This window comes from Sprattus sprattus, assembly GCF_963457725.1.
Source record: "Sprattus sprattus genome assembly, chromosome: 2".
Classification (NCBI taxonomy): Eukaryota; Metazoa; Chordata; class Actinopteri; order Clupeiformes; family Clupeidae; genus Sprattus; species Sprattus sprattus.
The window spans coordinates 30,847,666-30,875,580 of record NC_137921.1 but is presented as its reverse complement, the minus strand read 5'-3'; the positions used below and the strand labels follow the sequence as shown (position 1 = coordinate 30,875,580).

Genomic DNA, 27,915 nt, shown 5'->3' with positions numbered 1-27,915 from the left:
TCCCCAACAGTTACATAAGAAACCCCCCCCCCCCCCCCCCCCCTCCCTTCCCCTCCCTCCCGGCTGTCCTCATGGTATTCCAGGTCGCCATGGCAGCTGTAGCACCAGAGAGCGCTGGCGAGTGCCGAGGTGAGGCCGTGCACTCCGAGCGGATGATTCTTTCCCTTGGTTCAGTTCTTGTTCTCTCCCCAACGGAGTGTGTCTGGCAAGCGAGTTCCGTCTGCCAGGCTCTCCTGAGGCTGGGCACACACACACACGCGCACATATGCAGGCTGCTCGCCACTCTGCCAACGAGCTGTGTCTCCCAAATCAACAAGGGACCTGTCCATCTCCGGCGAGGCAAGGCACACACCCCACCCCCTACCCGGGAGTGTGGTCATTCAAAGCACACATTCTCACACGCACCATTTTTATACACACACACGCACACATGCACACACACACACACACACACACACACACACACACACACACACACACACAAAAAATTCGGTCCTGTGTCTTCAGGTGTTTTAGAGGTTCCAGCCCAGTCCGATGTGGGTGGCCAGTAGGTAACACATGCCGATCGTAGAGGTCATAAGCATCATCGGAAACCCAAGCCTGCAACAGAGAGCAAATCAAAAACCGTTAGGGGACAACTAAAGGCATCACCATGCAGTAATTTGCCACTTTCTGATGCAATTCATTTTGATGGCATATGGTTAGGTGAAGGACGCATTAGCATGCATGTAGTTCCCCACGAGTCAATCAGGATATTTGCTATGTAGTTCTCTGTTCCAGGATGGAACACCCCACGATAATGTAAGAACATGTTCCACCACACAACATTGCCAAAAGACACGACTTAGCATGTTAGCATGTTTACACTTTAGGTAGTTATCTGGGTAGTTTTAGACCAAATCTTTGACTGCTGCTTTAAAAAGACACTGATGTACTTAAAAGCAGCGAACCAACCAAACTCAACGAACACAACTCATATGTTCAAAAGGAGTGGATGCCATCCAGCCATGATCATTGCCTGGTCTGTTTGCATCGCTGTGCTACAAACTGTTAGAGAACAAAAAAGCGTTTCCATAGCAACCAGAGAAGAATCACCTGCGTATGCCTTTACATAACTGCAATCCCTCTCTTTGTCTAGACTTCAAGACTTCATTCATGTCTGAGTCTGAAAATCGGCACATAAGCACTCCCATCTAGCACCCCTGTGGGAGGACTCTTCCACTGCCTGAATGACCGTGTGTACATCGATGGAAGGGCATTATGGATGAGGGAGGGCAGACAACATTAACACTGAATCAAAAGGCTATAGACGGACTACCACACATCTGTCTCTCTGCTTTTCCCTTCCCTCTCCATCCATAAGCTGCTTTCCCTGGGTTCCAGGGAGAGAGCATTACAGATATAATTACATTGTACGCCGGTGTAATCTATGCTTTTTATCACTGCAAAGCCTTGAACTCTGACCCCTTAGTTCACAAAGCCCAATGATGTGTCTGGAAACACATATTCCTGGTCAATGCCTCGTCCGAGCATCTTTAAAAAAGGCGATTCCTGTTGAATGAGAAATAGGCAGCTGTGTAAAAGTAATACACCATACTGTATTCCTATCCGATAATACAAAGGCAACGCAGCACTCTTAAGTTTGAAAGAGTCCATTTAAAAGTAGCATGGTTGGTTTGCAGGACTGAACTGACTGGCGGTCGGTGATGTGGGTTTGTATGACCTATACTCACATCAGGAGAGAAAATTCTGTTCTGTTTACCAAGTCAACCAACTCGACCTCGCTCAGCTTTCTAGGTAATGTCATGGACAAGAAAAGAAAAAGACAGTCTGTTCCCTCTCCTCAGCTCATGCACATGTAATATTCATTCCTGCTATTTTGTCCCCATTAGCTGATACGGCGTAAAGGGTAGGTCTTGCACAGCATAAAGGAAGGTATCTCTATAAAGTACTCTCTAGTGCATGGGTCGGAAACCTTTGGCTCGTGAGCCACCACTGGCTCTTTTGCTGACAGCCGTGGCTCTCGGACGAAAAGGGTTGGAGAAAAATAGGGGGGAAAAACGTGTAATCAAGGGATCAGCCTAGGCCTAGTAAAAGGCTAAAATCACAGTCAACACTACTTATATTAAAATAACAAGGCTTTGTGCCAAATACGTAGGTCTATCTGAGTGATTGAATTTAACTTTCCACCTCACTTGACTCCGTAACCATAGCCTGCACAATATTGGTACATTCGAGGCAGGTTGCCATGCCAATATCAAACAAAATCACAGATTTCCGTACAGTTTCGTCAACGGGAAAACTTTCAATGTTGAAGTTGAAAGGCTAGAAAAGGTCATAAAGGGAAAAAAACGTATCGTGCATCCCTGGTGTTTCTATCGGCAATTTCGAAAGAGGGAGGGTGCCAAACTGACTTCGTCTGACATCTAGGTGGGCAAGTTCAAATCACTGAACGATCAGCTGGAAGGAATCGCACGTCAGCGAGCACAGCTTGCGAGCGAACATAAGTGGACTGACATGGGAAAGCTTCCATCCGAAGGCGAACTGATTCTAAAAACTTGGAATGAACTGCCCATTACATATCGCACATTGCAAGGTGTTAGTATTGCTGTGTTAACCATGGTAACCACGGTTCCACTTATGCATGTGAGAAATCTATCTTTAAATCTTTCTCACATATGAAAAATATAAAGACGAACCTGCGCTCGCGGTTAAATGATGAAAGCCTCAATGCTTGCATGAAGCTTCACCTCACTGAATATGAGCCAGACGACAAGGCTATCAGCAAATCTATGCAGCACCCGAGGTCGCATTAATCTCTGGGTAGGCTTAATGTTCAATTTCGAGTGTTGTGTTGTTAACGTTGTTAATTTCATGTCGTTGTTACATTGTAACCGTCTTTTTGTGGCTCTTCTGAGATAAAAAAAAAAATAATAATGGTAAAAGTGGTTCTCCAGGCAAAAAAGATTCCCGACCCCAGAATGATCTTAGTGTGAGTTTGAGTGTGTGTGTGTTTGTGTGTCTGTGTGTCTGTGTGTCTGTGTCTGTGTGTTTGTGTGTTTGTGTGTCTGTGTGTCTGTGTGTCTGTGTGTGTGTCTGTGTGTGTGTCTGTGTGTCTGTGTGTGTGTGTGTCTGTGTGTGTGTGTGTGTGTCTGTGTCTGTGTGTTTGTGTGTTTGTGTGTGTGTGTGTGTGTGTGTGTGTGTGTGTGTGTGTGTGTGTGTGTGTGTAGGTGTCTGTGTGTTTGTGTGTTTGTGTGTGTGTGTGTGTGTGTGTGTGTGTGTGTGTGTAGGTGTGTGTGTGTTTGTGTGTGTGTAAGTGCTACAGGCATCTGTGTATACAGCCCGTCTGCTTTGCCTGCCACTGTGCCCACACACACATGCAAACAGAGAACAAACTGCCAATTGATTCAAGGGGGCGGGAGCCAAAGAGAGGGTTTGGAAACTCAAGGCCCTGGATGCGGCAGGCTTACCTCCGCTAGCTGTCAGCGAAGGAGCGCGCCGGAGAGACGGAGATAATGGATGTCTGAAAGAGTGAATCAATTTGTCTAAGCCAGCGAGAGAGAGAGAAAGAAAGAAGAAACCTGATCCAGGGAGAGAGTGGGGGCAGAGCCAGCCAGAGGTAGAGCTCGCACTGCTGCCACCCAGATGGTCCTTTAAAAGTCCAAATGGTCTGAAATGTATTCAGGTGAAATCACTCCCATCAATCCCATCGTACTGAAATCAATCCCATCTTACTGAAATCACTCCCATTATCACTCCCATCGTACTGATATCAATCCCATCGTACTGAAATATACTTTAGAGAGGCGACCAAAAGAGGGGCAGTTAAAACCACCGCAGTGAAATTTCACAAGCACACGTGTGTATACAAACACACACATACACTCACACATACACTCACACTCACACACACACAGACAACACAGACTCACACACACACACACTTAATGCAATTAAAGTGATCAACCCATAAACTCATGATGGCTCTCTTTCTTTCCAGTTTCCACAGGTGTGCTTTAGGAGATAATTGACATTTTTTATGTGAATTTTGAACATTTGTTTCGTAGGGAATCCTGAGTGGAAATGCTTGAAATGCCCATCAAAGCTTTTATGTCGAATAAGAAATGAATTGAGTAGAAGGCTCAATATAGCTCAATTATATTATATTAAAAATATTATGGCTCAATATAGTACACCCCGTGACTCATTCTCAACCAATCAGAATGCTTGATTTCATCTACCCGTACTATAATAGGGTACATTTTGTCTAAAGTTGATGGAAACGGGTTTATTCACATCAAATTGCATTTGTTGAGATTCTTTTCGATGTTTTTGTTAAAGTTGTACTGACAACCTCAAGTTTTGAACCCAGAGCTGCTCTAAACCCCTTCGTCGATTAGAAGAGTGTCCGTTGAGTGTACGCAGCAGATTGAAATGTGCAGACTGGCATTTCTGTTCATACATTTCTTCTCTTAAAATATTCAAAAAGAATTGGATGGAAACTACTATGACTACTGACCGCAGCATTCACATGGGCAGCCTCTTCCCTCTACCCAATCTAAAAGTACAACAGACGCCTACATGTGGGTCACAGATGACTGCACAGCCCTGGGCAGCCCTGACGCGGGAACAGACACACACACACACACACACACACACAACAAACACACACACACACACACACACACACACACACACACACACACACACACACACACACACACACACACACAGCTGGCCAAGCACTGGACCAGGTGATACGGTATTTACGCTGCAGGTGGATAAACTGGTTTGCGAGGTGATGTTTAGGGAATAACCAGCTGCACTTAGCTCCGAATTGGATGTGAAGTAAAGCATGTGTATGACCCAGCTGTGGGGGGGGTGGGGGGTGGGAGAGGCCTTCAGGTTATATAAAGCCAGATAATGTGATTTATGAGCGCACAGAGTAGAGAAGCAGGTGTGGGTATGTGCAGGCATCTGTTAAGCGGCATGTTTGATGATGGAGGAGAAGCTCCAGCTATGGATCTAATGGGGAGGAGAGGCTGCAGCACGTTACAACAACATCTGGATAGGACCTGACCCGGGTGTGGTGATGAAGACTGCATGGAGGCGGACGGAAGAAAACTCTAGATCGGAGCTCTATTCATCACTCGCAAGTGAATGCATGAACAAAAAGCTGTTTGCTTTGGGGAGCTGAAGCCGAGAGCAAGACCAGTTTGTTTACGTAGTGCGTTCAAACAAGCAAAGCAGATCCTTGAGGTCAAAAGCAAACTTTCAGAGGCTTCACGCACAAGCAGCTGGAAGGACTCAGTTCTTTGATGAGAAAGAGGCCTGTGCCAGCATGCCTCCACAAGTACAACTCTTCCCTAAACTGCAGACTCATTACCATAGTTTTCTTTCCTCGATCCAAGTAAGCAGATGCAGTTTCTCAAAGAATATAAATATCTATTCATTCTGGATAAATAACTGTGAGGCGAAGAGGTCTGACAATATAACAGAGCAGGTTCTGGTCAGGGGCCTTTGAGTTGGGTGTTCTTTGATGCATTTTTCATGGGTTCCTGAGGGCAGGGAGATGGGGTAGAGTCTGATCCAGAAAAGCCTGCAGCAGGACGGGGCCTATCTCCGTGATCTCTCCAGCTCCGAAAACCAGGAAGCTGAAGGACGTGGAGCCCGGCATGAGGCCGCCCTGGAACACTCCGTAGTTTCATAGTTTTAGATTGACATCGTTTCGTTCAATAAGATGTTTTTTTTTTATGGAAAATTCCAGATGGTTGGGCAGTTTGGTGATCCACCCGTGTCCTAGATGGCACTGGCAGAGGCTACATGGCGGGTTCTGGGGCCAGAGTGGTTTGGCTGGCACACTGAGTGGCAGACTGAGAGGAGACTATGTGAGCCATTCCATGTATGCCCAAAGCTCTTGCCATCTCTCTCTTTCTCTCTCTCTCTCTCTCACTCTCTCTCCCTCTCCCTCTCTCCTCTCGTTGTCTTTCTCCCACCACATTTAGCTTTCTCCTTCTCACTCTCCCTCGCCCTCTTTCTATCTGTCCATGTCCTTTTCTTTCTATCTTCCTTTTTTATGTGAGAAACACAAGCTGTAAGAGGAAACGACAAATCAACCTGTCCTTCTCATAATTACACCGAAAGCTAAATATGATAAATAGAGCTTATTAATAAACAGTGCCATTTGGCTTAAGGTAATGTCATCATTACGGAACAGAAACTAATTTGCCAAATCAGACTGAATGTGCTCTCCTAGTTGGGGGGCACTGTGGTGGAAGCAGTAGCTCCGACCATATACAGGCTTGAACCCCCACGGGGACACTGGTTCGAATCCGACCCGCTGTCATTTCCCGATCCAGCTCCCCACCTCTTCTCTCCATCTCATTTCCAACCATGAATAACAGTCATATGCAGACACTTTGTCTTTGTCTTTCAAACAGATAATTGGCATGAAATGACGAGCTCAGGCGATCATGTCTAATCAGTGATAGAAGGGTGTGTGTGTATGTGTTTGTGTGTGTGGCTGTGTGAGAATGTATATGTGCACATGCGCATGTTGGGTATGTGTGTGAGTATGGGTGTATGTCTGTGTCTGTATTTGTATGTTTTCTGTGTGCGTTAAATATGCATTACGGAAACATCACTCAGTGAAAACAGTCAGCAGGGCCTTTCTATGCACTGATTTGCACACACACACACACACACACAAAGACAAACTAATTCCAGTGAAACTGTTAAGGTAATGCATAATGATGCAGATATGTCTGGTGAATATTAATGACAATGTGTGTGTGTGTGTGTGTGTTCTGGGGGGAGACTGGCGCTCTACCTTATGTCATAAAGGGTCAGAGTGATTATCACCTCCACTTCACACATAGACACATAGACACACACACACACACACACACACACACACACACACACACACACACACACAGAGCCATCTCTGGTGAAAGAGGCACTGTCGAATAACACAATGTGGGTGTATCTGAGGTACAAAGTCACGTCTCTGTCCTCATCCCTGTCCTCTGGATCCCCTGGTCTCCTGGCTCTGGAGGCGGGTGTGTGTGTGTGGGGGGGGGGGGGGGGGGGGTCAGCTGCACCGCCTCACTCAAGTGACGGCTGTCTCTAGTGGGTATGAGAGCCCTCTGTACTCTGACCTGCAATCAGCTTCAGGTTTACTGGAGGAGGAGGAGGAGGCGAGAGGATAGGTATGAGGAGAGGAGAGAGTGAGGAGAGGAGAGGAGAAGAGAGGAGAGAGAGAGGAGAGAGTGAAGAGAAGAGAGGAGAGGAGAAAGAGGGGAGAGAGTGAATAGAGGCGAAGAGAGGAGAGAGGGGAGAGGGAAGAGAGGAGAGAGAGGGTAGAGAGGGAAGAGAGGAGAGAGAAAGAGGAGAGATTGAGGAGAGGAGAGAGTGAGGAGAGGAGAGAGAGAGGAGAGAGTGAGGAGAGGAGAGAGTGAGGACAAGCGAGGAGAGAGAGAGAGGAGAGAGGGAAGGGAGGAGAGGAGAGAGTGAAGAGCGGAGAGAGAGTGGAGATGTGAGAGAGCGGAGAGGAGAGAGTGAGGAGAGGAGAGGAGAAGAGAGAGAATGAGGTGAGGAGAGAGAGAGGAGAGGAGAAGAGGAGAGAGAGAATGAGGTGAGCAGAGAGAGAGGAGAGGAGAAGAGAAAGAGAGAGAATGAGGTGAGGAGAGAGTGAGGAGAGGAGACAGAGAGGAGAGGAGAAGATAGAGATTGAGGAGAAGAGAAGAGAGAGAATGAGGTGAGGAGAGAGGCTGGGAGTCTGCAGTGCTAGGGGGTTGAGCTAACTCAAGTCCTGAGACTCCTGAAGAGAACGCTGGGCCCGGCTGTGGCTGTCTCACAGTCAGGGCTGGAGAGGAGAAGGGATGAGAGGAAACACTACAAGCTGCACTGCAGCACTACAACACTGAATGAGCCCTCTGCAGTCTCTCCAGATTACACCTCTGTTACATAAAACGCAGTCTGGAGCGAGAGAGAGAGAAACAGACAGACAGAAAGAGAGAGAGAGAGAGAGAGAGGGAGAGAGAGAGACACACAGAGAGAGAGAGAGAGAGAGAGAGAATCACAGAGAGAGAGACAGAGAGAGCAAGAAACAGAGAGAGAAAGAAACACAGAGAGAGAGACAGAAAGAGCGCGAGAGAGAGAGAGAGCAAGAAACAGAGAGAGAACACAAGCATTACCAGACACTGTGCCAAAGCTAGAGAGCGAGAACAATGTGAAGTACGGTGTACAGCTTGAAGGCCAAAGGAATACAAACCCAGTGTTATCTTTTCACTGCATGTTAATGTAAAGCTTGTCTTTTCCACGCAGCACGTGATGGTCGTTATCTAATGCGTGAGAGACTGAAAACACACACACACACACACACACACACACACTGAAAACACACTGCGCTGGCACCTCGGAGGCGATGACAGCGTAGCTTCCACACTTCCTCCGTCAGGGACCTCCCCGCTGCACCTGAGGCACCACAGGATGCCCAGATGTGGCCAGAGGCATCAGGGGCCCCAGCAGCAGCCTGTTCTCCTCGTTAAATTAAGATGGAGAGGGAGGGAGGGAGGCCCTCACGTGGAACAGCCACGCCACGTGACTCAACAGGCAGGGCTGAAGACGAGGACGGGGACAGGGACGGGGACGGGGACGAAGACTCACACTCAGATGCAGGAAAGTGGGTCATTCTCATTGTGCTACAGTGGGCTCCTAATCACTAGCAGAAGATAAGGGATGCAAAACACGTATCTGTTTGGCCAGCATGGAGACACACAGCTGCCTAACGGGCCAATGAGGACAACAGCATGCAAGAGCCCCCCCCACCCCCCATCCCCGACCCCCACTCCCCACCCTCGCTAATGCTGCTAGCCACACTCCATTGATTAGCACTGTATGAAGTCTGGCTATGGTGTGGGGGCTGTCTGATCTCCTCGCATGTCATTTTCACAAGCCCTCAGATAGCCCCAGTGAGTCACTCCATCTTTGATTCTTGCAGCCATGTTCGGCTCAGGGAGAGGGTGGAAAGGGAGCTCCCAGTCTTGCACTGGTAAGGCTCTGAGCAATAGAAACGAAAGTCCTGTTTTAAAAATAAAAGCCACAGAATCGGACACGGTAGAATGGACATAAGCACTGCTTCCTATTTAGCGAATTATCTTGATAGTAGTAAGTGCACATTCATCTTTTGACTGCATTTATTTAATCATTTTAGGTAGTGGATCCAACCGATGGGAACCAATCATAGCACCTTGGCAGGGATTAATTTCAGTCAATTGACTTTATCTTCCACTTTTTGACGCACAATGTACCATTACTGGGAATAGAAATGTGCATTCTATCCATTCTAATTTCTAGAGTGAAAACCCGTTGCAGCCAAAGGCCCACATAGTCTAGTAAGAGTTTCTTGCCTGGTGCTTTCAGCATCAGCTTTGAGCATACTTCAGAACGTGGGCAACCTCCAGACACTATATAACCCGAAGGGGGGGATGTCACTCTTTACCCAGCATGCAGTGCGGAGAGATGGTGGATGGGTGGAAGGAATACACGCACACACACTCACTCACTTTACTCAGAGGGGTTCACCTTGGCAGGATCTGTCACTCTGCCTTTCACTGCACTGACCTTCTTTGGAGCTACAATTTAATTATGGCCAGTTCTAGCCTGCCTGAAATGGCCTGATATTATCTGCTAACACAGGTGAATCCTGCGCTCCGTCTGGGTGCCCTGCTCCTCTGAGAACCACACCTCCACAGCCATTACAGGCACACGGCCAGAGACCGGCCTTCATGTCTCAGCGTCCAAATCAATGCGGTCCACCAAAAAATCAATCAGATACCAAGAAGCAATTCAGTCACCAATTGACAAATCAATTCATTGTCCAATTGTCCACAGTATTTCTGGTCAAGTTGTGCACGGACACTGGTGCTGGGACAGGTAAAAGTGCAAAGATTAGCTAGCCTGGATGCCAGACCGAACTTAGCCCCACCCACAACATTTGAGGTCTGGAAGTTCGGTCTGGCATCGCTCCATTGGGGAGAAATTATGAAATTATTAAAAACTAGACAGCCAATCAAATTGTCAGGGCAGGCTTTATACGAAGATGGACAGATGATCAAACATAACGTAATCAACCACTTCACCAAAGAGCGCTTGGTTTGAAGCGTTTTCAACAGACATGGCTGCCGCTGGAGAGCTGAAATGTGGAGATTGGAGTCTGTTTTAGAAGACATTGACAGCGCATTCATTTTGAAAGAGGAACAGAAAAACGCGATCAAGGCATTTGTCGATCGAAAAGATGTTTTCGCCATCCTTCGTACGGGATCCGGTAAAAGTATCAGCTGGCCCCGATGGTATACGGCTGAAACACGCCCAATAATCACAGCCCAATGGAGCAGTATCAGACTCATATTCTGACTAGAATTATGAGTGTGGCATTGTTAGGCTAGTAATGAGGCTGAGTGTGGCAGACCGCACTCCTCTCCTCCTTCTCATGGTGCCCAGCTCCAGTTTTAGATCCACAGCGGAGGGCACCATGGAGCGGCAGAGCCTCTATTATTGTTGGTGGTTGCGGCACATCGCAGCGAGCTACTGCGCTTGGTGCCAGGCTGAGGGCCGCTCACCTGCCGTCTCATTACACGCTGGACTATTGTCTCGGGCGAGGCACAGCCAGAGGAACAGCGGGGTGAATGGGAATACTAATTACATCACGTGATGTGGGAAAGGGAGAGAGGGGAGGGGGAGACATGGCACAAGCTCTCTCACACACACACACACACACACACACACACACACACACACACACACAAACACTCACTCTCACATACTTACACGGCTCAGTGCAATAGGCACATGCAACACAAAGACAAATAAAGCCTCCTCCTCTTTCTCTCTCTTTCTCTCTCTCTCTCACACACACACACACACACACACACACACACACACACACACACACACACACACACACACTCGACACACACATAACAACACACACACATACTCCAGGAGGAAACAGGATGAGTTACTTTTCACCTCAATCACTCAACATTGTTTTTCCCCTTAATGGCATTTATTTGCCGGCACATTTGTTTACCGCGTAAACAATGAACTGTAGACTGTGTGCCCCCCCCCCCCCCCCCTGAGTTCAGCCTAAGTGCAAGCAGGCATTCCTTGAGGGCCGCTGTGTTTGGAGTGTGCAATTTTGCATAAATGACTTAAGTGTGTGTTTGTGTGTGTGTGTGTATGTGTGTGTGTGTGTGTGCAGGCGTGTGTGTGTGTCTGTGTGTGTGTGTGTGTGCGCGTGTGTATGTGCGTGTATGTGCTTTTGTGCATGTGTGTGGTTGTTTGTGTATGTGTGTGTATATGTGTGTGTTTGTGTGTGTGTGTGTGTGTGTGTGTGTGTGTGTGTGTGTGTGCACAAGGGTACTGTCACTGGAGACCCCAAGTCTTGCAAACAATGAAATATTCACAGAAACGACTCAACCAAGCCGTTTAAGTGTTGCCTTTTCAACTGATGCTCAACGGGATTGGTTGAGAGCAGATTAGCAACACTGCAGCCCTCTATGCATTTTTCATTCAGCTATTTTCACAATGAAACTCTGTGTCGCCCGAAAAGAGAGGAAACAGCTTGTGCACTTTTATAAGCAATGCCTCATTTTAAGGTTGTTGTGGGACCAGAACTGGCATCTGCAAAAATAGTTGCAACATTGTGACAGAGCCTAATTCTTCAACTGCAGTCAATTCACAGATTCATATATGGTTCTGATTTGATAGAAAACAGATGAGAAAATTCAGGAGGAAATGGTGACCTTGGGTTTCAATGGCGAACATAGCTTCCTTGCAAGAGCACATGACTGTCAAAGAGGCTAAGACCTGTCCAGAGGTAATTTTTTTTTTTTTTTAACTCGATGCAAAACAGTACTCAGTTAACAGAATTTAAATATTAAAACAATAAGCATTTTAATTCTATAACAATTTTGTATTGTTCAGTTTAATGATGATGAATAGTATCCCTATTCCTGTGTAAACATGTGTCATGTGACATGACTCGGCCTCACATAATCAACCTCTTTAAAAGGCCCAGCCTCACTTAGCTCTGCGGGTCGTTAGCTGTTGTTCTGCTGTTTTCACCACTTTACATTTTTGTTTTCGCTACGCCTCCCCTACTCTCTGCTTAGGCTGCCGGGCAGTTGAAAGCAGGGGGGTCGGCGGAGGGTGACAAAGGCTCTGAGCAATACGCTGAATAACAAGAAGGAATTAACTGCTGAAAGAATACAGGCACAGTGGGGCACAGTGTAGGCTCAGGGGGACTTGTTAAAAGCATAGGAATGCGCCATCAAAACGTTCCTCGTAAGGCACAAGCAGGGGACAACACCTTCCGATAGCCCCGATGCCCAGATAGACTCTCCATATTTGCTTCCATGTTACAGGCTACCTTAAGACCCAAGCAATTCATCACAGCGCCTGCAGACACAAGCATGAAGAGAGAAGAGACACGAAACCCAAACCCCCAGGACACAGAGCAGCCGTCAGTGGGGTGGAGCGGAGAAAACCAAGAGGTGGCTCGCGTGGGCTTTTGTTATGTTGGTGCGCGTTCCCCAGACGAGGCTTGTGAACAATAAGGATCCAAAGCTGGAGCCTGCCTCTCTCTCTCTCTCTCTCTCTCTCTCTCTCTGTCTCTCTCTGTCTCTCTGTCTCTCTCTCTCTCTCTCTATCTATCTATCAGGGGTAATTGGGAGGACGAGGCAGAGAGGGAGGTTAATGATAAATGAGCAATTACGCAAACATCTGCTGCATCCCCTGTTTGTTTTTCCAACCACTGCCAAAAAAAAAACGGGGGAAAAAACACCACGGGCGATTCCACTCCCCAGCTGATACCCGTCCCCCCAAGGACGGCTCCGAACCACCCAACTGCTCGAAACCCTCTCCTAGAATGTTCCGCAGATTTCCTGAAGCGACACAGCAGGCAGGGGATTCCAGGTCACACGAAGAGAAGTAAACACTACGAAATATCCAAGTCTAAATCTGAGCTATCCACAGGCCTGTCCCACAGCAGGGGGCAATGGAGTGGAATAGAGACGTCAAACCTCCAAAGCTTTTCAGGCACATTCACCACATAAAACACAATTACAAAGGGTACTGAAAACCCCACACCGAAGTGATGGTAAAACTGGTTGAATTTTAGAATTTGAAACACAATTTAATAAAGAGTAACAAACTTATTATCAATGACTTAACACATTGATGACACAGTAATAATCTAATACACATACACTATGACACGCTCCAAGCAAAGCCTACTTCAATCCAAATTTACCTAAGCACAATGTATTAATGCGTTGCTACTCATCGTTAATACAAATGTTGAACTGTAATTAACATAGTAGTGACATTGTAACAAAGGGCCTTAAAGAGGGAATTTGAAGTAAAGCAATTTAATATAAGAGCATCGGTTTATCCTTGAACCCAGTAAACATTTCTTTAAACCAACACAGAAGAAGGTGAGCAAATCGAGGTGGAGTCTTTCACCTCAGGACGGGTGGTGTGACTTCCTTGCCAAGATTGGCTTCATTGATCACGCCTTATCTGCCTGTATGATTTGCGAATTGAGGCTTTGTCTGGCCATGCCCGTCTCTGCAGGGATACCTTGACCTCTGACCTCGGCACGCTGTTCACTGACTGGCTGAACCTCAGGGTCAGGGGGAAGTGAGATGCTGAGTGACGGAGCTGACAGACAAAATGGCCGCATTTGATAACAAGAAAAAGTTGCACTAGCATAAGTTTACAATACTTTTGTAAACATGTCGGCCAGTCAAGTGCAAAACTAATTTAGTGCACTGTCTAACTATTCACCATTTGATCCGCTCAAAAGCTGAGCACCTAGTTAGAAACATGATATGATTAGAACGATCTACTTTTATGTGATAATTTGAAGCTATATTTATTTCTGCTGCGAGACCTGACGCTGTGCGAGGATGAAATAAAGGGAGAAATGGTTCCCTGGCGCGTCTTTGTGCATGGCTCGTCTGCCAACTCCATTTACCCCATAGAGAGAATCAAAGAGCTGGGTGCGTCCTGCCGAGTGCGCTTACTGCTTAATCAGACACTTATTCAAGTTGCTCTATGCAGCATTGACCACTCGCTCCCCATCCAACCGGGGAGGCCGCCAGAGATCTCCAGGCGCCGCTATTACTGTGGCAGCCCCTCTCATCGCGCAGGTGGCCACAGAATGGCTGTGCCAAAACAGGGGGAGGGGGGGCAGAATGGAGGCCCCCATAAACCGAGAGAGAGAGAACATCCCAGAGCATCTTTTTCCTCGCACGCCCCAAAATAGATCTGTGTAACAAGCTGAAGGGCCATCAAATCAAGCAGACTGAGTGTGTCTGGGCAGATCAAGTGTACCAGGCTGCATATGAGACCTCTCTGGGGCTGATCTGTTGATTGGCATTCAGACACATCTGTTATGGTGTGGGTGGAGTGGAGAATATTCGGTGGGAATTGTTCTGAAATGAAACATGGACGGTCAATGTTTCAATAGGTATAAATATTTCATATAAATCACCAGCTTGTTTTTTATTTTTTGTATCTTTGAAACTAAAGATGTGTAAAGGGTAATCATTTCAGCTGGGACCCTGCAGCAAATAACACCAGGCGCTCTGAGACAAGGGCGATTTCGCTTTAGAGAAACAGCACCAGGCAGAACCACTGCAGCTGAACCCATCTGTTTGTGGCTTGGTGTTTCATGTCACCCATGAGGAGAGGTCAGAAGGGCACCTGGAACTTGAAAAGATAGCTTGGTCATCCAAACTAATTCATAGTAGAAGAAGAAAGAAAGAAAAAGACTTTATCCACAGAGGGACTAAACACTGAGCCCCTTGGGTAAAGCTGTCACGTGCAGTTTGGACTACAAGCAATTGCACCAGTTTCACGGCCGATGTGTTCAGGATTGATACAGCATCATTATAAATGTTCTCATATTTTGAAGAGGGAAATTGACCAGCTAGCAGCACAACGAAGGGCGAGCAAATCACTGTCTCACAAAGGCTGCAGGGATACACTGAATGGATTAACCCTCGAAAAGATGAGCCGACTCATTACTGCACTGACACCTACATGTGATACAGTCCTTTCGCACCACAAGGCCAATCATTACAACGGCACAACCGCCCAAATAAAACTCACCACAAAGTCTCAAATCCGGATTCTACCAAAACAACCATCATCAACACAAATGGAAATTTATCTCCGGAAAATTATTGCTTAGAGTACATAACTGAAATCAATCTAAGAAGCATTACAGTGAACATAATCTGAGTAATTAAGGTCCTTAATGCACTGCATTCATCACTTAAGTTGGCATTGATCCTGAGTGCCTTAACATTCCCAACATTGGAGTACTGGAAGACCGGTTGACTGGTCTCTTTACCGTAATAGTGTTAATTCTAATATGTGGTAATAATTATATGAGTGGCCACATACCTGAAGAACTCCATGAAGGAGAAGCCGTAGCCGTGCTGCTCTGCAATTCCAGCACACACCACGTTAGCCGACGCTCCAATCAAGGTTCCATTCCCTTGATCAAAAGAAGCACAAAAAAAACAATTAGCAACTTCAGACACAATTCCACAGCTATCAGCCATGTCTACAGGTAACATTTCTCCCTCTAATGTGTCTCTTTACCACATTGTTCAGGCAGGCAGGGTGAAGGCCAGATATTTGTCTGAGTGGCTTAGATCGTAATTAAAACATAATTCAACATTAAGAAGCTGACTTGTTCACTGGCAGTGAAAGGCTTAAAGGCTCGCTTAAAAAAAATAAAATTACCTCACACTTGATTTGCTTAGTTTGTCAGGCTGATTGCAATCTGCGATCCCTTCCACTGCCATCGCTTTATGCTGGCAGTCAATTTTGCAGAAAATTCCCCTGCCCCCATCACCGTGCCCCCATCACCGTGCCCCCATCACAGTGAGTGATTATCTGCTTTTGTCTCTGCCGGAGTGCGTCATGTACCCCTCACTCAACTCAACTCAACTCGGCCCACAACTTTGATTGCTTTCTGGCCGAGACCTGGCAGTGTCCATGCAAAATCAATAACCATATTTTACAGTGCATTTTTACAGGGGCCTGACACTCCAGCACTTATCCATTCCGTCTCCCACTGCCAGCAACCTACTTTCAAAATGTCACGAGGGTGACTGTCCATCTTGCAGCACAGTCACCCAGCGAATCATAATCACTCAACTACCTTTGCTTCTTTCTCCCCTTGCATACTCAGTCATTTTTCTCTTTTTTTCCCCTGCATCTCTCTCTCTCTCTCTCACACTCTTTCTTCCTTCTCTGGTTGTCCCCTCTCCCTGCCTGTGCTCTTATCTATTCTGCGGACAGGACAGGACAGGACAGCTCAATTTGCCTTGCTCACATCTTAAAAGGTGTCATTGTGGTGGAGGAGCCGGGCGTGTTGCTGGGCTCCCATCGATCTGCCAGACGCCGGTCACATCGCAGCTTATTAGACCCCGAGTGCAGCTGATGCCACCCCTCTCCTCTTTCTCGTCTCTCTCTTACTATCTCTCTCATTCTCTCACTCGACCCTTTTCATTCTCGCTCTGTCGCTCTCTATTTCTCTTCCTCTCACTTTTCTTTTCTCTGTTCTCCAACCCAAAATGACTTGAGCACCTCCGCTTCAGGAAGGTCTCGAAGGAGAACTCTAGCTCTTTTCAGACTACAAAGCAGAGCATTTATCTAGTGAACTTCCAAGGCCTCTTCACCCACTGCAGTTCAGATGTCTCCAGGTCTGTCAGAAGAGGCTATGGCAGTAACTTACTCACACAAACTGCAGGCTGACACACACACCCACACACACACACACACACACACACACACCCACACACACAAAAACACAGACATACCACACACACACACACACCCACACATGCGCACAGAAACACCACACACACACAGCGAGGAGAAGATGTACTAACACATTAGCGCTTGTTTTAGGTGTAATTTCTTTGCAACGTGCACCTAAAAACATGGCATGATATGTATGAACAGTTATGGTTCAGAAGGGCAGGACGTGCGTTGGTTATTTAGTTTATTTATTTATTTGTTGATTTAGAAGGATCCCCAATAGCTCTACCCTAAGACAGAGCTACTTTTATGTGATCGGCCACAGTTTTAGTACATTCAACGTAAAATAAAAATGCACAGCGTGCGGTCGGCCGAGTCGCTCATTACGCTGTGCTCTCTCTAACATATGTACATCTGCCCTTTAATGTTTTCCTGCCCGTTTAATTTCGCATGGGAGGTTCTGGGCGAGATTTTTATGACCCGCTTTGTTAGGAGGGGGTGTTGTCTGTGCCATTGTGTGCACGCCATCCCTGCTACCATCTTTAGTAGACCAGATGCTTAGAGTGGGTTTTGTTGAACTGATTTATTGAACTGAAAAAGTGTACATTTGTTTACATGCTGGAATAACCGCAGGGCGGGTAATTGGGTGAGGCATTGGTGTGTGTGTGTGTGTGTGTGTGTGTGTGTGTGTGTGTGTGTGTGTGTGTTGTCAGCAAGAGAGAAAAAAACTAAACAACAAAAACAAAACAAATTTATTTGAGGGCGGGTTTTCCCTCCTTTTTTTCGTTTCGTCTGATCTCCCAAATGAGGATTTGGCGTATGGACTGACCTCCCAAGCAGGCACCCATCGCCAGCGCGAAGATGAGAGGCTTCACGGGAAGGTTGACGTCCTCATCTTGACTCAGGTTAATGAGAACAGGGATCTGTTGGGCAGACAAGAGAGAAATCACATGCATGAAATCACACTTTTATTAGAGGAGGACATATGAACCCTGCTGGAAGTGCTACAACACATCACAGCAATCATAATCAGCTGAACAGGAACACAGTAGGGTAGTGTAAAAACAAAGTCCTGTTTGATGGCGATTGAGTAAGACTTAGGAGACTGTGGATAGCTATTTATTGTACATACAAAAACGAGATATAACTAACTGGAAATACTACACACAGCAGAACACATATGTTTGTGCATGATGACTTCACAGGAGATAAAAACGGCATGACTTCACAGGAGATAAAAACGGCATGACGGCATATCTAGGAAATTCCTTATGGAGATCTATGGTATGAGTGATAACGTAATTGAGATCTTTGGTATGAGTGATCATGTAATGGAGATATATGGTATGAGTGATCATGTAACAGAGATCTATGGTATGAGTGATCAAGTAATGGAGAGCTTTGGTATGAGAGATTGTCGGGAAAGGAGACGCGATGACCAGAGAAAGGGAGATGAAACCGGAAGTGGGTGATTTACTCCGTTTGATTGGCTAATACCAGGACCTTTACTTTGTCGTTGAGAACTTGTGTTGATCGCCTGCCCTTTAAACGATCGTTTTATTTATTTATTTATTATTTTTGTGAAGTTATACGGCTCAATACCCAACTGACTTGTTGACTGAACTTTTACGAAGTCATAGAACTAAACACACAAGTTACTTGTTAACCGAACTTTTACGAAGCTATATGACCAAAATACTCAGCTAGCGTGCTAATCAAACGTTTACACCGTGTCAAATAAGCTATTAATAGTTACAAGGTAGCGTAACACCTCCTCATATGCATCATGTTCTTGAAATGAGTTCCCGAAAATGAAAAATTGTGTTTTCCTTATGGAGATCTATGGTATGAGTGATGACGTAATTGAGATCTTTGGTATGAGTGATCATGTAATGGAGATATGGTATGAGTGATCATGTAACGGAGATCTATGGTATGAGTGATCATGTAGGAGATCTATGGTATGAGTGATCAAGTAATGGAGATCTTCGGTATGAGTGATCTTGTGTAGTCTTTCTGTCTTTTGGTCTTTATTTCATGTCGTTTGAGAAGCACTTGAGATAAGTCTTTGAGGGGATCGAGTCATAATTCTTTGGCTGTGTTCAAACGGCACTCTAAAATCAATACACATCCACTACAGTCTTTTTTCAGTTTGAAGACAGACTGTGAATCAGTCGTGTCTGGAACATGGAACTGAAGATAAAAGTATGCTGCAGCAGCCAACATTCTGCATGTTCCAAACATCAATCCTCTCTCTCCCACTCTTTCCCTCTCTGTTCACACCTTCCCCCCAGGATCCTTGCCCTAGGCTGCCCGACCCCTGATTTTGTTTGTGCTCTTGCACGTTTGATGTCAGAGGAAGTTTACCATGAGAGCACTACTCAAGGCTAGAACTAGCTGGATCATACCATGGCCGTGTATTCATTATGAAGAGCTGGCAAAGAAGTCAATGGGAACTGGAGTTTTTGGTGGTGGGGGCACGCTTTGTACTGTATCCCTCTATAAAAAAAAAAAAAAAAAAAAAAAAAAGGGAAGTATTTGGCTAAATATGACCAGCAAATCTCTCAATGAAAGTAAAAGGCAAATAAACAGAGCCCAAAGCTAAATGGACGAAGCAGCACTCTAGATGAGGTGTGGTGGGTGAGGGAGGGGGTCTCTCTATTTATGCCTACTGCAGCTTTCATGAATGTCAAACGTAGCACAGAACAAGAGGCGTTTCAATTACACCGTTACCAGGGCAAACCTCGCTTCAGATCTAACCTGCCTGTGCCATGCTGGGCTCAGGATTGAAGGAACATAATACATTCCCAAAAAGGTCCCCTAAAACAACCTGCAAGGTCACTTAGCAGCTTTGCGCGGTTAATTGATTTTTTTTGCCTTCTGTCAGCGAGTGAGTGCACATGCAGTAAACGGGCTTAGCTCCAGCTCGACTGGAATCTTCTTAGCAGGATAAAGGCACATCGGTTAAAGCCAGCAGCAGAGTTGCCCTAGAGGAACACAATGACAAGAGTGTCACATCTAAGAGACACACAGAAACAGACAGAGAGAGAGAGAACGGAGGAGAGAGAGAGAGAGGGAGAAAGAGAAAGACGGAAGGGCTGTGGGCTGTTTGCGCCCGCCGCGCACATCGTGTTTACACACACACACACACACAAACTCACACAGGGACGGCGGCATTACGCTCAGTGCTCGCCGTCTCCCGTGGAGAGCGAGCACTCAGCACAACCACTTTAAGAATAAGCCCTGGGCCTCCACTCACAATCCAATGTGTTGCTGCTCAGCGTCGCCGTGTTGGTGGCAATCTGCTGAGCCGTCCGGCAGCGGTGGGCTGGAATAAATTACAGCACGGGACTGAGATTACATTCTGTACTGATCTACCTCTACACCGCCACCACCGCCACCGTCACCTGCTGAGATTACATTCTGTACTGATCTTCCTTCACCGCCCTCACCACAACAAACTGTGATTACCTTCTGTACTGATCTACCTCTACCTCTCCACCGCCACCCGCCCTCCCGCATTCACTCTATCCAGCACAAGAAGAGAGAGGGAAGGAAAGCAGGAAGAGCACAAAGAAAGTAGCCTTGTTTTCTCCTTCACAACAGAGTTTACCAGATAGCTGGTCTATTCCTCACAGGAAATGAAAAAGCAAAACGCACTGAGAAACCAGCATTACAATAACAACTGGAGTGAGAGAATAACACACACACACACACACACACACACACACACACACACACACACATGCACACATACACATACACATACACACAGACACAGACACAGACACACACAAACACACACACACACATACAGTGTTGTACCTGAACGCGTTCATTGAACGAAATTTTTGAATTATGAACTATGAACTGAACTAGTTCATTTTAAAATGTGTGAACTATGAACTGAACTAGCTAACTTTCCCAACACTGCACACATACACACATACACATTTTCATAGGTTTTCCTGTAAGACCCTGAACCTTCCGTGATGAAAGATGAACCAGGGTGACAAGATAATAGCAACAATAACACAAGCAGAGTATTTGTTCTTCAGAACTCCATCCGTTGTCCTCCAAATGCATAGGAGCCGCTCACACACATCCACACGGCTGACTGACTTCCTCATTCTCAGGGGCCACTGGATTGGTTCTGCCGGAGAAGAGAAACCGTCTGGAGGCACGCAAGGGAAGACAGGACAGGTGTGTTCTCTACACACAGGGGCGAGATAGGGCTTCCAAAATCAATGGGATCCATTAAAGCTGGGAGGGGGGGGCACCCGCTGCTGAATACTAAGGGATATTTGCGCTCATATGTATTTCTACCACCGTGCTGCTGGTGGAGCGATATAAAGGTGAGAGAGAGAGAGAGAGAGGGAGAGAGAGGAGACTTGAGATGAAACACAAAGTGATTTCTAGAGTGACTACTATTCATTCATGATTGGTTCATTCGCTCATACGCTCCTCCCCACTCTCTCACTCGCTATTCCTGTCTAACCCTCTCGTATTATATCTCTCTCTCTCTTATTCATTCCTACTCTCACTCTCTTTTTCTGTCTGTGCCTCTCGTATTATCTTACTTGTATTCTCTCTCTCTCACTCTCTCCTCCCTACTCTCACTCTCTATTTCTGTCTATGCCTCTCGTATTATCTTACTCTCTCTCTCCTCCCTACTCTCTCACTCTCTATTTCTATTTATTAGTGTGCTTGCCCGAAGGGAAGCACACTATTGTTCTTCGTTTTTTACTATTTTTTTTATTCTAGTAGTTTTTCTTGCAGCTAACTACTCCTCGCCCGATTGAGATAGAGATGCCGTTCAAACACCAACACGTCCGGCCCGATCCGGTGCAAGCTGCTATGACTTTTCGTGGCGGTACTCCTTGCCACTCCTTTTTTATTCCTCTTTTTCCATCACATTTTTTCTCCATAGACTTGAATGGCAGAACTTTGAGGCATTATGACATCATAATAGGCTCATTAAACTGGCTTGCACCTGTGATTCACTGACAACTCTCACTGACACCTGCGCACGGTTCCTCTTCTCTCTCTGTCCCTCTCCATTCAACTGTATAACTAGGAATATTAAGAGACACCTTCCATACCAGGGCTCTACTCACTCATGCATACTCACTCATGTTTACTCACTCGTGCATACTCACTCATGCATACTCACTCGTGCATACTCACTCATGCATACTTACTCATGCATACTCACTCATGTTTACTCACTCATGTTTACTCACTCATGCGTACTCACTCATGCGTACTCACTCATGTTTACTCACTCATGCATACTCACTCATGTTTACTCACTCATGCATACTCACTCATGCATACTCACTCATGTTTACTCACTCATGCATACTCACTCATGTTTACTCACTCATGCATACTCACTCATGCATACTCACTCATGCATACTCACTCGTGCATACTCACTCATGTTTACTCACTCATGCATACTCACTCATGCATACTCACTCATGCATACTCACTCATGCATACTCATTTGTGCATACTCATTTGTGCATGCTCATCCAGCAGGGAGAGCTGGAGAGCTGACACCTGCCCCAATTCCAAGGCACTTGTTCTCTCGGTCATGGCCGCAACAGAGCAAGCACACTCTCGCAGTTGTTCACGAAACGCATTCTAGTTCCTCTTGTATTCTATCTCTCTCTCTCTCCTCCCTACTCTCACTCTCTAAGTCTGTCTATGCCTCTCGTATTATCTTACTCTCTCTCTCCTCCCTACTCTCTCACTCTCTATTTCTGTCAATGCCTCTTGTATTCTCTCTCTCTCTACCTCTCTCGTTCCATCCTTTCCTCTCTCATTGTTTTATATCTCTCTCATTTCTCACCCTTCTTGTTGCCTCTCTCCTCCAGCTCAGCTGGCTGGCTCTGTTGAGTGTGTTGGCGGTGTGTTTGATGTTCTTCTCATCACCACACACACACACACACACACACACAAACACACACGCACACACACACACACATTCACACACACAGCCCGCCATCCATGAAGGTTCATAATTCATTCTAATTAATGCTCCACTCCACACCCAGGACTCAGATAAGAGTTCATCATTCATCCTTGCACTTGATCCAGCTTAAACACAAAATTACCCATCAATTGTTTTAGGACAAACATGCAAACAACGCAAGTGGGAGCATTAGTTTCAGGGGGAAAAACAAGCCTTGTTTTTTGGGGGGGAAAGTTTGAAGACATTTTGAGACTGTATGAATCATAAGTCAGCTGAGCTATTGTTTTACTCAGTTATACTTAAAGGATAGAAATGGTCATGAGAAGCAAAACAAATAGGCTGAGCTACGATTGGGATAAAAATATCCCCATTTTTAAAAATGGCCGGGAAAGACACTAAAATAGTCATTGCCACAGTAAAGCATAATGAATTTTAATGTAAAATAAAAATACACTTGCAATAAAATATTAACGATATGGAGAAATATGGCTTTTTACTCTGCGTGTGTGTGTGTGTGTGTGTGTGTGTGTGTGTGTGTGTGTGTGTGTGTGTGTGTGAAGAGCATTTTAATGTGCAGGCGAGTGTTCCAACGTGTGAGTGAGAATAAGTGAGTGAGTGTTTGAGTGTGCATAGGCGCCATTTACGCTGGGGACATGTCCCCACCACTTTTTGCAACCACCAATTTTTTCCCCATCTCTTTTGACAACTGAAAATAAAAGGTTCTCGAACAAATTGCTTAGGATAGAGGATAATCAAAATGATACACGAAAATGCAGAGCGAAGTGTTACAATGAAGCTATTCTTTGAAAGCTATCTTTGAAGTGTTTTTACCATCGCCATTTTGTTCAGTTTGCTAAGTCCAACTGAAAGAAAGGGTTGCTTCCATTAAAAAAGTCTTTTAAAAGTCTTTACAGAGTCGGATTTGGTGTGACAGCACTAGAAAAACTCTGGTCAGGCTAATCTCTAACCAGCTATCTACTTATGCTAATACCGCTACCACATGTCTTTAGCATGCTTTATTATTTTAGATCCGAAGTCTTACACAATCCAAGAACCTTTGGGGCATTTGTGTTCAGGCTGTGGGCATTTGTGTCATAAGAGCAGAGGCTGACACGCAATAGGCCAGTGACAGGTAGGATCCAGAACGTGTGTGTGTGTGTGTGTGTGTGTGTGTGTGTGTGTGTGTGTGTGTGTGTGTGTGTGTGTGTGTGTGTGTGTGTGTGTGTGTGTGTGTTTGTGTGTGTGTGTGTGTGTGTGTTTGTGTGTGTGTATGTATGTATGTGTGTGTATTTGTGTGTGTTTGTGTTTGTGTGTATGTATGTATGTGTGTGTTTGTGTGTATTTGTGTGTGTTTGTGTTTGTGTGTGTGTGTGTGTGTGTGTGTGTATTTGTGTGTGTTGTGTGTGTGTGTGTGTGTGTGTGTGTGTGTGTGTGTGTGTGTGTGTGTGTGTGTGTGTGTGAGAGAGAGAAAAAGCCCTTTTAGCTCCATTTACCATGGTGGTGGTGAAGGGGATGTTGTCAATAAGAGAGGAGGCCAGGGCGGAGACCCACATCACCAGGATAATGGCAATGGCCAGGCGCTCTTCTTCTGGTACCGCCTGGTGGACAAGATAAGGAGAGAGAGAGAGTTAGAAGGAGGAAGGGAGCGAGAGAGGGGGAGAGGGATAGGGCGTGAAAGAGATAGGGAGAGAGGGGTGGAGAGGGAAAAAGAGGATGAGAGAGAGAGAGTTAGAGGGAGAAAGGGAGCGAGAGAAGGGGAGAGGGATAGGGGGTGAAAGAGAGAGGGAGAGAGGGGTGGAGAGAGAAAAAGAGGATGAGGGAGAGAGAGAGAGAGGGAGGAAGGGGTGGGGAAAGGGAGCGAGAGAGGGAGAGGGTGTAAAAGAGAGAGGGAGAGAGAAAAAGAGGATAAGAGAGAGAGGGAGAGAGAGAGGGAGGAAGGGAGGGGGAAAGGGAGTGAGAAAGGCAGAGGGTGTGAAAGAGAGAGGGAGAGAGGGGTGGAGAGAGAAAAAGAGGATGAGGGAGGGGGAGAGAAACACAAAGCCATGGGTGAGAGAGGGTAAGAGAGAGAGAGAGAGAGAGAAAAAGAGAAAGAAAGACATCACTGTCATGCACACTATTCCTCTCCTGCACTCGACAGGCGGATTAGCACCGAGGCGAGATTAGCACCGAGGCGAGGCCCCCGAGACCCCCAAGGCCCCGCTCACACACAGGAGCCATGGATGGAAGCACCAGTGCAGTACCAGCGCTCTCAACCCACTGCTCCCTCTTCCCCCTGCCCCTCCCCTCTCTCCACTGCTCCCTCTTCCCCCTGCCCCTCCCCTCTCTCCACTGGTCCAGCCCCAGCGCCGCATTACCCCTGCACAGTCTCCCCAGAGCGCTCTTGCCCTCACCTCACCCAAGAGCTCTCTCACCCCAGAGCTCTCTCACCCCAGAGCTCTCTCACTCCAGAGCTCTCTTGCCCTAGAGCTCTCACCCCAGAGTTTTCTCACCCAGAGCTCTCTTGCCCTACTGCTCTCACCCCAGAGCTCTGTCACCCCAGACCTCTCACCCCAGAGCTCTCACCCCAGAGCTCTCTCACCCAGAGCTCTCACCCCAGAGCTCTCTCACCCAGAGCTCTCACCCCAGAGCTCTCTCACCCAGAGCTCTCTTGCCCTAGAGCTCTCACCCCAGAGTTTTCTCACCCAGAGCTCTCTTGCCCTACTGCTCTCACCCCAGAGCTCTGTCACCCCAGACCTCTCACCCCAGAGTTCTCTTGCCCTAGTGCTCTCACCTCACCCCAGAGCTCTCTTGCCCCAGACCTCTCACTCCAGAGCTCTCTTGCCCTAGAGCTCTCACCCTAGAGCTCTCTCACCCAGAGCTCTCTTGCCCTACTGCTCTCACCCCAGAGCTCTCTCACCCCAGAGCTCTCTCACCCAGAGCTCTCTTGCCCTAGAGCTCTCTCACCCTAGAGCTCTCTCACCCCAGAGCTCTCTCACCCAGAGCTCTCTTGCCCTAGAGCTCTCTCACCCTAGAGCTCTCTCACCCCAGAGCTCTCTCACCCAGAGCTCTCTTGCCCTACTGCTCTCACCCCAGAGCTCTCTCACCCAGAGCTCTCTTGCCCTAGTGCTCTCACCCCAGAGTTCTCTTGCCCTAGTGCTCTCACCTCACCCCAGAGCTCTCTTGCCCTAGAGCTCTCTCACCCCAGAGCTCTCACCCTAGACCTCTCTCACCCAGAGCTCTCTCACCCCAGAGTTCTCTTGCCCTAGAGCTCTCTCACCCCAGAGCTCTCACCCCAGACCTCTCTCATCCAGAGCTCTCTCACCCCAGAACTCTCTCACCCCAGAGCTCTCTCACCCCAGACCTCTCTCACCCAGAGCTCTCTCACCCCAGACCTCTCTCACCCCAGACCTCTCTCACCCAGAGCTCTCTCACCCCAGAGCTCTCTCACCCAAGACCTCTCACCCCAGAGCTCTCTTGCCCTAGTGCTCTCACCTCAGAGTTATCTTGCCCTAGTGCTCTCACCCCAGAGTTCTCTTGCCCTAGTGATCTCACCTCACCCCAGAGCTATCTTGCCCTAGAGCTTTGACCTCAATCCTTTCAATCTGCACACCAAACAGGCATGGATAAGCAGGTGCTGTGTTGGTCAAGCGAGTAAGACAGGGGGTGGCAAAGTGGAGGAGGAGGCAGAGGGGTGGGGAACCAGAGTATGGATGTTGTGCATGTGTGTGTGAGTGTTGTGTGTGTGTGTGTCTGTGTGTGTGTGTGTGTGTGTGTGTCTGTGTGTGTGTGTGTGTGTGTCTGTGTGTGTCTGTGTGTGTGTGTGTGTGTGTGTGTGTGTGTGTGTGTTTGTGTGTGTAAGGGGGAGGGGTGGGATGCTGGTGTTGCCTGTCACACATGCAGAGATGCAGAGCGTGGCCGATGGGGCTGTGCACTGCAGACTGAGGCGTGTATGTGTGTGTGTGTGTGTGTGTGTGTGTGGGCACTGCAGACTGAGGCGTGTGGCATCTCCTCCCACAATCTCAAGCACACCTGGCAGGAGACGCTGTGCCTGGGTGAACTGCCAAATCCTGACATTTCACAGAGAGAGAGAGAGAGAGAGAGAGAGAGAGAAAGAGAGGGTGAGAGGGAGAGAGAGAGGGAGAGAGAGAGAGGGAGAGAGGTAGAGAGAGAGAGAGAGAGGGAGAGCGGTAGAGGGGGGGAGAGAGAGAGAGAGGGAGAGACCGAGGGAGAGAGAGGGAGAGAGGTAGAGAGGGGGAGAGATTGAGAGAGGGAGGGAGGGAGAGAGAGGGAGAGAGAGGGAGAGAGAGAGGGAGGGGAAAAACTGGAAAAATAGTGAGAAGGGGAGAGAAAGAGAGAGATAAAGAGAGACACAGAAAAAAAGGTACAGGACTGGAGGGTTTGTTAGTGATAACTGGATAGACAGAGAGAGAGCTAGATTGAAAAAGGGAAAGGAAGACAGAGAAAGAGAGAGATAGAGAGAAAAAGGAAAAGGAAGACAGAGAGAGAGAGATAGAGAGAAAAAGGAAAAGGAAGACAGAGGGGAGACAGAGAGAGATAGAGAGAAAAGGGGAAAGGAGAACAGAAAGAGAGAGATAGATAGAGACCAAATAGGAAAGGGAGAGAGTGTGGATTCCACACTGCCACCCCTCTCTGTTTGTCTCTCTGTTTCCTGTTCTGGCTCTCTACTGGCCTGCCCTCTGTTCTGTATTGAATGTGAGAGTGACATTAATGTGACTCTCCCTTGCCTTACACAGACCATGTACAGCATGGCCTCTCATCTGCAGAAAATGCACAGAGCTTTGAGATGTGCTGTAAGCATGGGTGAAGAAGTCCATGACTAGACCTGTTCAAAAGCATTGCAGAAAATACTGTATACTTATACATGAATTATAAAAAAATAATGTTTATACAAAGTAATAATGAATGTAATACGTAATGCATGTAATATACTGAATAATGAAGCATAATTTGAAACTTTAAAAGTGTCACATTAAAACCAAAAGACAGGCCCAGTTACCTATCAGGTCATCAGCCAGTTATTTGTATCGCTTTGCTCCTCTCAAGATTTGTTCAGTGTCTAGGAGTCTTTCTCTACCTTCATCCTTTAC

The 27,915-nt window shown here is 46.9% G+C and overlaps 1 protein-coding gene across 1 annotated transcript in view; it reads right to left on the bottom strand.

Moving 5' to 3' along the window:
• Positions 1-512: 512 nt before the first annotated feature.
• Positions 513-27,915, bottom strand: part of oca2 (oculocutaneous albinism II) — a gene marked incomplete at both ends in the record, with an annotated part of 85,697 nt that continues 58,294 nt past the window's right edge. The window contains 4 exons of the mRNA XM_080833706.1: positions 513-600; positions 15,481-15,574; positions 17,678-17,771; positions 24,322-24,426. Coding sequence (XP_080689832.1) covers positions 513-600; positions 15,481-15,574; positions 17,678-17,771; positions 24,322-24,426 — 381 coding nt within the window. The remainder of the gene's footprint in view (positions 601-15,480; positions 15,575-17,677; positions 17,772-24,321; positions 24,427-27,915) is intronic.